General features: G+C 41.9%; 1 protein-coding gene across 1 annotated transcript in view; it reads right to left on the reverse strand.

Moving 5' to 3' along the window:
- Positions 1 to 12,318, reverse strand: part of DPYD (dihydropyrimidine dehydrogenase) — a 1,751,827-nt gene extending 1,739,509 nt beyond the window's left edge. The window contains exons 1-2 of the mRNA XM_063941496.1: positions 12,295 to 12,318; positions 11,332 to 11,414 (exon numbers count right to left, since the gene is read on the reverse strand). Coding sequence (XP_063797566.1) covers positions 11,332 to 11,414; positions 12,295 to 12,318 — 107 coding nt within the window. The remainder of the gene's footprint in view (positions 1 to 11,331; positions 11,415 to 12,294) is intronic.
- Between the last annotated feature and the right edge of the window lie 406 nt (positions 12,319 to 12,724).

Genomic DNA, 12,724 nt, shown 5'->3' on the forward strand with positions numbered 1-12,724 from the left:
GAAGTATGCTGCTCCTATTTCGGTCATCATTATTCCATGAGTTGACAACTAGAAGCTACTTTCTTTAAAAAATTAAAAAAAAAGTTACACCCAGGGTAGTAGCATCTCTACCTTCGGGGTTCCAGCAGGTGGTTTCCAGGCGGGGATGGGCAAAAGCTTGGCTTGATGGTGTCTCTGATCATCAAGAAACTTCAGATACTGCTCCAGGACGAGCATCCCAGAGACAATGGCAGTGGAAACTTTACCGCCTCCCTGGACCCTTTCAGGGAGTTTTCGCCATTGTCTCTTTTCCACGAGTGTTCAAGCAGCTAAATAGGAGCAGAGTTCTGCCAATTCTCAGGGCCCCGGATGTGTCTCGCAGACTGTGGTACACAGCCTTCACTCCTTTTGTTAAGCATCCCCTGTCCTTTACCACCTTGAGAGGACCTATTTTAGTGGGCCCCTTTCCTTGTCCGATCTTCTAGGGCTGCGTTTAACTACCTAGCTGTTCACAGGGTAGTACATGCTAGTGGCAACAGAGAATGCCATATGTTTGGTTCCTATTCTGGTGAAATAGGTCTGGGGTTCTACTCCTGGGTAGGCAAACAGTGACAGGATGGAGGTCACTGCCAGGCAATGGATAGGATTGGACGCTGTTTGTCTTCGGATGGAACAGTGCCTGTATCTTCCACCTGTTTTGGTTTGGCTGGGAGGTCCTTCCATTTCCTGCAGGAAAGGCTGGCCAGATGTTCCTACAGGGCGTTCTACACCTCCAGCCTCCATACATTTCTCCAGCCACACTTTGGGTTTAAATGTCTTTCTACAGTTCTACAATCTTCCGACTTGAGAACCGTCCGCAACTCGTTTTTTTAATTTTTTTACATATCTCTCCTGGAAGACAGTTATTCTTATGGTTTTTGCATCTGCGGGGAGCTAATTGGATTTGGGGGCACTGTCCTACACACCTCCATGTCTCCTTTTCATGCCGACGGAGCTGAACTTCAACTTTGCCAGGTTTTTCTTCTGAAGGCTGTCCCACCAATTCACACTTGTGGTGTCTGTTCTTACAGATGCCTTGTCAGTCTTGCAGACACTAAATATGCTGCGGATGCTTCGTATCTCTGTAGAGGGTACGGCCGTTATTACAGGATGCTGCATCGTTGATAGATTGCCCAGTTTCCAAGCAAGTTCCTTGACATCAGTTGCATTTAGTTGAGCGTTTTTACTTACAGGGATCACAGCACACTCTCGCCTGTAATAGGAGCTTTGGGACTTCCCCACAGTACACTGCACTCCAGTATCCACTATGGATGTAAGAGAAAATGGGAGTTTGGTACTTACCAATAAATCCTTTTCTCGGAGTCCATAGGGGATTCTAGATGCCCACCCTGTGCTATTCTTCCTACACGCATGTTCAGTTTGTGTGTTGGATCACTGTTGGCTATTGCCATTTGATTACAGATTTGTTCTGGCTCTATTCCAGTTTCTCTGTTATGAAGTTTGACTTTACTTCTCTTCAGTCTCTCTTCGGGCACAGTTTTTCTTAACTGGTCTGATGGGGAGGGGCATAGAGGGGAGGAGCCAGCACACACACAGACCTCACGGATCCCATCTATACCCCACAGTACACTGCACTCCAGTATCCCCTATGGACTCAGAGAAAAGGATTTATCGGTAAGTACCAAAATCCCATTTTTTTACACTAGACAATAGATGAATACTCATAAGCTACAAAAGTAAAAATAAAATTTTAGGTATTGAGCAAAACAACTGTGTCACAACTTTCAAATAGAAACTAGTTTTACTTTTCTAAGTACGATCAACCCAGTATCTCCATACAGTTTGGGTCTGGGAGACCGGCGCTTGGGATTCTGGCTGTCAGCATACTAACCCCGGGATCCCGGGAGCGGTATGCCAGCAGGGAAGGGGGTGTAGTGCAACAAAGTACCTTGCAAGCTCAGTGGACTCTATGGGTGTCATGGTGACCACCGGGTTCCCAAGCACCAGTCACATGACAGCATCCCCTCCATGCAGATAACATACTGTGTCAGCTGTATACCACACATCACAAAAAACAATTTACAGCAAAGCAGCTAGAAAGCAACACATAAAAGTAAGTCATGTTTAGATACTTCATGAATAACTGCTTGACATTTAAACTATTTTTGCATGCCTCTAAAGTGCGCACTTACTGCAATCACTGCAGTGCTCTTACACGAAGGGCTAATGATTTCATTAGTTACTAAAAACTTTAATGGGGTTCCTTAAATAATTTCGCCATTTCTAGTTTTAAACTAAACACTATTGGAGTGCACAAAAGTGCTACTAATAAATACTATTTCTTCCATTAATTCGTATAAATTTTCCCATGCAGAAATAAATGGGCCAAAACATTTTATGATCACACATTTACAGTTTATTTTCTTTTGAATCAACGCTTAGATGCTTTTTTGAAAGCTGAAAATGTGCTCATGTGAAAAGTAATTTTCTCATGGTCTAGCTGCAAATCAGCCGCAACTGTGGCTTAATATATTGGATGCTGTATCCAAGGTGTATAAAGACGTGAAAAATCCAAGCCATCTTTATCACTTTTGATAAATAGGATTTTGTTTTTGCTTTTTTTATGCTAACAGGTTTACAAACATTTGTACTCTACACCTGGAAAAAAAAGTCCTACAAAAATAAGGTTTTAAGTACTTACCAGTTAAATCTCTTTCGCAGAGTGCATCTGGGGTACTCTTCTACTATGGGGTTTAATGAGGATTGAGGAGCCAGTACTTAATAGGTTCCCTTTTTAAACCATTATATAGGCTCCTCCCCTCCAACCCTTTCTCAGTGTGAACTTAACAAGCTTTAAGAATAGGTTAAACAACTAAGGACAGGATTTCATTCTTCTCATATGCACAACCATTACAGGAGGGACAGAAGTGTCCCCCAGATGGACTCAGAGAAAGATTTAACTGATACATTTCAAAAAACTTATTTTTTCATTCATCTATCTGGGGGACACTTCTACCCTGGGGTGATACACTAAGGCCCTCATTCCGAGTTGATTGCTCGCTAGCTGCTTTTAGCAGCAGTGCAAACGCTAAGCCGCCGCCCTCTGGGAGTGTATCCTAGTTTAGCAGAAGTGCGAACGAAAGATTAGCAGAACTGCTCGAAAAAAATTTCATGCCGTTTCTGAGCAGCTCCAAACCTACTCCTACCTTGCGATCAATGCAGACAGTTTAGTTCCTGCTTTGACGTTACAAACACGCCCTGCATTCTCCCAGCCTCTCCCCTATTTCTCCAGGCACGCCTGCATTTTTACCCGACACGCCTGCGTTTTTTAGCACACTCCCGGAAAATGCTCAGTTACCTCCCAGAAATGCCCCTTTCCTGTCAATCACTCACCGATCAGCAGAGCGACTGAAAAGCGTCGCTTGACCTTGTGTGAAATTGCATAGTTTTGTGTGAAAGAATGGCATGCATGTGCACTGCATACCATACGCATGTGCAGATTTGCCGATTTTTTTGCCTGATCGCCGCGCTGCAACCGAAAGCAGCTAGCGATCAACTCGGAATGAGGGCCCAAAGTCGCCCCTAGTAGAAGGGTATTTTAAGTCTTAACTGAACCAAACGTTAATCGTGATGTATAATCCTGTTGAATGTATGGAGAGAGAGCTCTGTAACTGCTCTGCATAACTGTTCTGTGGAACTATGCCATGGTACCCACAAGTACCAACCAAGTGGGTTAAGAGAGAGCTTAATTGGGATGGATAGTTCAGCACTTTTATATATCTGCTGGACTGTGGGCTGTGGCCCTAATACATCAGGCTGCAGTCCACCTTGAAGCAGGCCAAACTTTTTATTAGTGTTATAATAATAAGTAACTATTTGTCTTATGCTGATTGACCCCTACAGATACAGACTTTTGCTAAAATATCTAACAGGGACATAAAAGTCTGACCTCATGTTTTGCTGAATAAGCAAAAGATGTTAATACAGTTTCCTGATTAATAAGAACATAGGATAAAACTCTCTGTAACTTGCAGGGTTCTAAGGGTAGAAACTGAAAAGCTAGAACATATAGGATGTCTTCACTTCTGGAATTTGACAATCTTTATGAATAATTATACTGTATAATAATGGAGTACGAAAAAACCTGTTTCCTTATTACACCAAGCATACAGTACAGCATAATCTAAGATAATACTGTCTCCTAGGGGTTTATTTACTAAGATTTGTGTTTCTGCCGAATTGGTGGGAGTTTGAACTCAGATTTTATCGGTCGTATTTTTCTGCAACTTTTTTAAACAATTTTCGGTAATTTACTATACTGCAGAGTTTTCGTTTTTCGTATTTTTCGATGTCGATGTTATTCGTATTGTCGGGGAGTGTTTTACGGGAGTGATTAGTAAAACACTGCCGGACATAACACAGTGAAGCCTAGCCGTATCAGTGAGATCCGCGCAGGGCTTCATTGTGTACAGCATGAAAAGAGTTAAAACAGTTAAGTGTTAAAAAAAAATGCATGGGATCCCCCCTCCTGAGCATAACCAGCCTCGGGATCTTTGAGCCGGCCCTGGTTGTTTAAATACCGGGGAAAAATTGCCTTGTGTCCCCCCATATTTAGACAACCAGCACCGTGTTCTTGGGCCGGCCCTGGTTCCAAAAATGTGGGGGACAAAAGATGTAGGGGTCCCCATATTTTTAAAACCAGCAACGGGCTCCACTAGCCTAGAAGATAATGCCACAGCCAGGGGACACTTTTATACTGGTCTCAGTGGCAGTGGCATTAACCCCCCAACTAGTCACCCTGGCCGGGGTACCACAGAGGAGTGGGGACCCCTTAAATCAAGGGCTCCCCCCTTCAGGCACCAAAGGGCCAGGGGTGAAGCCCGAGGCTGTCCCCTCCATTCCTGGGCGTTGGATGGGGGGCCGATAGCCTTTTTGTGTAAAAAAAAAAGAATATTGTCTTTTGTTGTAGAACTACAAGTCCCAGCAAACCTCTCCCGCTTGCTGGTACTTGGGGAACCACAAGTACCAGCATGCGGGGCAATAACGGGCCCGCTGGTATCTGTAGCTCTACAACAGAATAAATACCCAAATAAAAACAAGAGACACACACCATGATAGTATAATTTTATTAAAACACACTTACACACTCATACATACTTACCTACATCCCACGCCGACCAATCACATCCCCTTCCCCATGTTGAATCCAATAGTTTACCTGTTAATCCAAAATTCCAATCTACTCCCCTATTATCCAGTGATGCTCGGTCCTCTTCAATCCAAAAGTAATCCACGGCCTTGGCAAAAAAAAAAAAATGAAAGCCCGATCCACGCCACTAAAGGGGTTCCATGTTTACACATAGAACCCTTTCCCCGAATGCCGGGACCCACGTGACTCCTGTCACTGGAGATCCCAGCAGCCAGTCAGGGTGCGCCACGTTTGGCTATTGTCGGCAGTGATTGAGAATACGAATTCTTAGTAAATTATGGAGTTGTATCAAATAACAGCCGTGTTTGACCGATGGTCTATTCATTCGTATTTGTGAACTCAGCCGGGAAAAACAATACGAATAACCCCAACACTGCCAAGATTTGTGTTTAGTAAATTCCCGTGATCACACTTAGAAGATAAATACAAACTTGAAATAAATCGGGACCTTAGTAAATATACCCCCTAGTCTGAACTACGGAATCTTCTGAGATCCTAGCATCAAAAATCACACCATAAATCTAGTCGATAGATTTCCCGACAATAACTGGCCCCTAAAACAACCCGATCATGTTGAAATGGAAGTCCAATCCATGTACCCCTGAGTACCAAACTTTTATTGACCAGTCTGGTGCCACCAAGATAACTATACTACCATCTTTTATATCTTCCTGAGAATGAGGAAGTATGGCTATCTGTGTAAATGTACCAAAATTCTGAAGAGTCTATTAAAAGACTAAAGGATCTTTTACTTTGCACTTGTCCCTTCCCTGATTGATATACATGCTACTTGCTGTAGCACACTCAGATTGTACTTCCATCAAGTACTAACCCGGTCCAACCCTGCATACCTTTCAAGATTGGGAATTTCTATGTTGTGTGGTTGTAGGACTCACTGACCAGGTCCACCATCTAAGAGACTGTTTGTCCCAGGTAAAGGATTATAATTTGAGCTGGTTGCCAATAGTGTACTGCAATCAAATCGCAAAGAACGTATATTGGAACACCCTAGATTTTGAATGTTCAAATCTCCAGCACTGACTGGGAATTATATTGGACTAATCCCACCATGGGATTTACAGATGTCCGTTGCCCTTGGCCGGACAGTCTGAAGAACATCTGTTTTGAAAAAACAAATTGTATAATAGGGACTATCTTATTATATCGCAGGGCTGTCCTGACTGTCATGACTTTAGTAGATTCAAAGGACATTAAAATTTGTGTATCCTAAACATTAATGGCTTTTCCAATGGTTATTTTAAAGGTTGTCAACCTTTATGTCTATACACTTCCTCCATTATGACTGTTCTTAGATATTTCAATGTGAATCTGTCTACCTGCAGTCCTGTATTAAGGTCAATAACATAAAAAATGTCCTTCCCTTATTATGTATCATGAACTATGATATTTTCAAACTTTATTAAAAAGTTTAGTAACCTAGAAAGAAACTGAGGTATGTTTGATCTTGATGTGACTTCAGGGAGGGGAGTAATTATGTAAAAACCAGACGCTTGTCACTGAGCGCGTGCAGTGTGCAGGCTCCTCAAGTCAGAAATGACTAGATGTATAGAAATATACAATATATACTGTACATATATTGCACACCCTTAAAAATGTGCAGGGCTGCAGTCCTAGATCTCAGGACCAGCTGCTTCTCCCATGGACAGCTTTATATGTCTTGCTCACAAGTTAGTAGCCGCAAGCATCTTTTTGTGTTAATCCATGATGGAAAAACTGCAAATATTGGCCCTCATTCCGAGTTGTTCGCTCGCTAGCTGCTTTTAGCAGCATTGCAAACGCTAGGCCGCCGCCCTCTGGGAGTGTATCTTAGCTTAGCAGAATAGCAAACGAAAGATTAGCAGAACTGCTACTAAATAATTCCCTGCAGTTTCTGAGTAGCTCAAGACCTACTCCTAGATTGCGATCACCTCGGTCCGTTTAGTTCCTGGTTTGACGTCACAAACACGCCCTGCGTTCGGCCAGCCACTCCCCCGTTTCTCCAGCCACTCCTGCATTTTTTCCTGGCACGCCTGCGTTTTTTAGCACACTCCCTGAAAACGCCAAGTTGCCGCCCAGAAACACCCACTTCCTGTCAATCACACTACGATCACTCGAGCGTTGAAAAAACATCGCTCAAGCTTGTGTAAATCTCCAAAGTTTTGTGTTAAATTACTTAGCGCATGCGCGCTGCGTACCATGCGCATGCGCATTTTCCACCTAATTGTTGCGTTGCGAAAAACGGCAACGAGCGAACAACTCGGAATGACCACCATTGTTTCCAAATAAATTTTGTGATCAATGTGTACAATATAAAATATACATCACAGTGTTAGATGGCACTACTGTCTTTGTAAAATTAGTTCTGCCATGGATATATGTAAAACCTGGTCCATTGGGGTGCCACGAGGACAGCATTTGAGAACCTCTGCACTATACTCTCATAAGTCCAAACATTTATACTTAAGTTACTACCATTGCTCTTCTCACTTACCCATCTACCAATAATAATATTCACTATTGCATATTTTTCCATCTCCATTATACAGTATAAATGCTTCTCTCATCACTAATATCACATAAAAACACAGCTCCGTGCTCCACACAAACCATAATCCATAATCCTAGCACTTCTCTCCAGGATCCACATTGCTCCCTTATCCACAACCTGCTGTCCCAAGTTTCATCTACTATCAAAAGACCTTTGCCCAAGTGCTGTTTGAGAAGGGAAGCCATGTGCAGGCTACATGTGGGCCTCATCCTCTTTGTTCTTCAATAGATTGTGGCACTGCACCAAATTCTACTGTGCATGCCCAGGTCTCTGGGAACACGGTGCTTGTGCCATTTTCTCAGTGACTTTTTTACTGCACTTGGGCAAATCACCAGAAAATGGCAGCCGCACATTTTCCTTATGAATTCTACTATTGCTACAGACCAGGCATTGAACTCCGGAGAGGAGAGTATACTTATATGGGTGCAGTGTGTGCATGTGGCCCCCCTGGACCCAGGAGCCCATGTGCACTGCACACTCTCTTGACTCCCAACCAGACAACCATATACTGTATAAGCAGTAATCTACAGCTAAGGAACAGTTAGGAAAAGTCTAAAAAACACTGTGCATTTTATAGAGAAAAGTGGAATTGTCCAAGCAGTGCCATAGGAGGGCTCCAGGGGCATTTTAACAGAGATGGGGGCCCGTGTGGGGCCTCCTACTCTTCATGGCTCAGTGGACTTTGGCACTATGCCAGAGTTTACTGTGCATGCACAGGTCTTTGGAAACATGAAGCCAATCATGTTCTGGAGACTAAAACCCTTCTACACATGCACGGCAGTCATTTTGCCAGTGATTTTTTACTGCCACTGCAGCTCCAATGTGATACTGTGGAAAGGTATGTAAAGAAATGTGTTTAGTGCATGTGGTGTAACCCACTGGATCCTGGGGCCCGTATGCACCACACACATTGCACCCATTTTAAAAACGCCAATGGAGGGCCCCAATACATGTAACATTATGACACAATGAGTGGGCCAGGAACAGAAACCTGAGTGCTAGGCATGTCCTAATATCCCACATGAGTAACTCTCTAGGTTGCATGGTGCCACTCCAGGTGCCTTACAAGCCAAATGCAGGTGCCACTGGAGGACAGACCGTTACACCACCTGTACGGTGGCACTACTTGCACACCCCTAGTTACAGCCCTGACTCCAAGGTGAATGCAGCACACATTACAGGCCCTGCAATCCCCACATGGAATACAATGGTGTAGACTTTTACCCTGTTTATGCATATATAAGACATTTGTAAAAAGGAACAGCAAATGTTGGGCTGTAATTTTCCCCACATCAGAGGTGTGAATAGTAAAATGGTCATCCTTTTTAAACATAAACAAAATGTACAGTATAATCTTGCAACAAAGATCAATCCAACATTTGCTACGTACTGTATATAATACTGCAAGATACATCAAAACTAATATTATAAAAAGTTTTTAAATTTGTTTTAATATTAAAGTGAAAAAAAAAATCCAACCAGATGGCTGAGTATATGGCTACAAAATGCATACTGGCTTCTCTCCTTTACTTACAGTATATTGTGTTTGTGATGTCAGGGTCCTTAAGTGGACAACTCACTAACATTATCATTAACAAATACAGTGTAAATTAACAATTGCCTACACCAGATTTAATGCGCATGGTGACATTCAAAAGAGGAGTATTTCCTTATTAAAACCGTTAGTCCTCAATAAGCTTCTGGTATCATACATGTAATAATCAATGATATCCGTAAATCAGCACCAAACTCTCAGCAGGTTCCTATTGGAATTCATATATCGGAGTTAATTTAGTGAATGCAAATGGATTTCAGATTTCCACTCCAGAATACTCTATGCACATTAGCATTTAAATTGTACTAATAATCAATATTCAATGTACTGTACCATTATGTTGGAGAGATCTTTGCAGTCTATCATCCACTGGTATAGTTCATGCAAAGTAAAACAGCAGGAACTTATAATGCACAAATAATGACATTTATTGATAAACGGCAATCAATAAATAGTAACTTCCATGGTATCGCCTCTATCAATTTACATAGTACAGGTTAGTATAGATACTGTAAGTCTCCTACAGTACTTATTTAAAAGTGTTACACTATCCTTTTAAACAAATAGGGGTAAATGTATTACCCATTGTTATGGGGAAGAAGCAGTTTCAGCGCACGTTATGACAGGGGCGCTATTATACATTTTCCCAATAATTAGAAAAATGTAGCAATATATTATTTGAAAAGTTTTATGAAGAATAGTGTATATATAATATTACATTCAGCATCACATATGGCTATTTTGAAGTCTTATATATATAGTATCCCTGAGATAAATAATTTAGAAAGACACTGACATTCCACTATTTTAGAGAACCAAATGTGTGATAAATTCACATGGTACAGAAGGCTGTTATATACACTTTATATGAACATATACAGTATTAGATTTATTTGAGGTACAGTAATTAACTTTTAAAGCTTTTGTTATGTAAGATCATTTGCTGAACTTTTAGCTGCCCCCTCCAGGAGGAGGCAGCCAGGTTGGCACTGCGGGGAGCGTGGTGGAGTCTTGCGTGCTTGCTGTGCTCACCATGCTGCGGGCTCGGTGGCGAGCTTCGCTCGCAACAGGTTCTATTCTCCCTCTATTGGTGTCATGGACAGGACAGGCGCCGGTATGGTGCCCCTATCGAGATCCCGGCGTCTGTATTGTGACCGCCGGGATCCTGACGATTGGCATGCTAACTGCATACCTGCAAAACAGCAGGGGTATTCAACATGTGGCCCTCTAGCTGCTGTGGAACTACACAACACAGCATAGAGTCTCCAGTGTACCTCAGTTTTGCAGGAACATTTGTAATTGTTATTGCGTATTAGCCTGCATGCCAGCTAGCAATAGATTACTATTGATCACATATTGCTGCAATACACCTGTTTTCAAAGGCTTACTGCAAGTATTAAGCATCCCTAGGATGTATATGTATCCAGGGAGGACCACATCTGAGATATCTGCTGCAGTCCTCTCATTTTGACCATAAATGCAGTCCCCATAGCTGCTAAAATGTCCCCGGTACCTATAGCAAATGTCATCTTTAGATAATGAAAGCCATTGTAGCCTATGGGCTACATTCCACACAGTTTATCATCCCAGTGCCTGTATTTGGCCTCAAACTACTTCAAAGAGATTTAAAATGTTAAGGACGTAACAGAGTAATAAACTGTCCAGATATGCTGGGGGTGGGGGTAACTTATTTTTAAATAAATATAGGTTGTAGCTAAATTATTCAATATGTGCATTTTATCATCCTTGCAGAATAAGAGCAATTCTGTTCATTTATGATTTAGAGTAAATATAATTCACATGAACCTTAAGCATTTCAAGGAACCAATTAAACATTTATTTTTCTACTGCGCACTGAGGCTTAATATTTATGCAGCTTTAAAGCAAAATGCAGCCTCAAAGGAAGCCTATCTAGTGACAAATTAATACCTTGGAGAACAGAGCTGAATAGTGGCAATAAACTAATTTGTTCCCCCAATAATGAAGAATGGCTTTTGCTTTGCCACATGGATGACTGCTGCCATGGTAACAAAAACTTACCTCATGGCTTCTCGAAGTGCGCCTCGCTCACCAAGAGTCGTATGTTTGATGTCATCAAAATTATTTTCCAGTTTCTCACATTTCTGCAACAAGACATGTATGATTAATATAAACTAGTTAAGCAATGTCATATACACTTCTTCAGCAAATATTGTGTGATTTATAAGACATTCACACATATTCTAAAATGACTGCGAAAATGACATGACTAAAATAGGAAACCAATTTAAACTGCTAGTAGCTTACTTAGAATATTGCCAAACAGCACCCCCTACTGTGTGGGAGGTCTATGCCACATTGTATACGCAGAACATGAAAAAACAAAATTACTCTTTGAATGGCTATTTGTTATTTTACATTTTGTATCTTTATTTCCATGTGTGATTTCTTAAGACTGGGAACATACTATGCAGAGAGATCCACCAACATGACCGTCCATTTGATAAGCATACACACCAATCAATATGTCTGCGCAGACATCACAACTGGTCAGGCATTTGAATTTGCCTGCCCAGTTGTGATGTCAGTGTTGGTGGTCCAGGAAGCCCGTGTACGGGCAGTTGATGGGCCGCCCATACACACATGCAGATGCACAGATATCTTTCAGATATATCAATATTGGCTATGCTGCAGACATATCCATTGGTGCAAGTAGAAATGTTTTCTTAGTTGTACTGATAGTAAAAATGGGCGTGGCCACGTGTCATGAGGGGGCATGGTCACATGAAACTAGGCTAGTGGCTACATGACAATAGGGGCATGGCCACATTATGCCACACACCGTAATGCCCCTTACACATTATGCCAAATACCATAATGCCCATTACACATTATTCCACACACAGTTATGTCACTGACACCATTTTATGTCCCACACACAAAAATGACCCTTATAAATTATGCCCCAGTGGTCGGCTGGTGGTACCAAGTACCACCACCATATTTCTTAATGTTACTACATACCACCCTGGTTTCAGCACTGGACATATCAGCTGTACACACCTGCCAACTCTCTACAGATATGTTGTGTGTTGCTTGAACAAACAATATATTGTTCTAGTATATTGGCCGGGTTGATATAGCACAGCACAGGCTATATGGGGGAGGGGTTACGGGGAATATTAAGGTGTTGGTTTGTGCTCATTGTATTTTGTGTGAATGTTATGTGTATTCAATTATAAAATATGTGAAGCTAAATGTAAATGGTGAGAAATCATTTTAATAAAAAAAAGCCAAACTAGAGAAGTCACAATGTTCTTGGTGCAGGTGGGTACCTTGGAACTATGTTTTTCCTCAGTATACCATCTTAGTAAGCATGCTTCCACAGACAGGGGACCCCTCTGCCATAGGTCCAGGTGATTCTTTTAGGAACAACTTTCACATAAATCTCTTT

Source organism: Pseudophryne corroboree, chromosome 9, assembly GCF_028390025.1.
Source record: "Pseudophryne corroboree isolate aPseCor3 chromosome 9, aPseCor3.hap2, whole genome shotgun sequence".
Lineage (NCBI taxonomy): Eukaryota > Metazoa > Chordata > Amphibia > Anura > Myobatrachidae > Pseudophryne > Pseudophryne corroboree.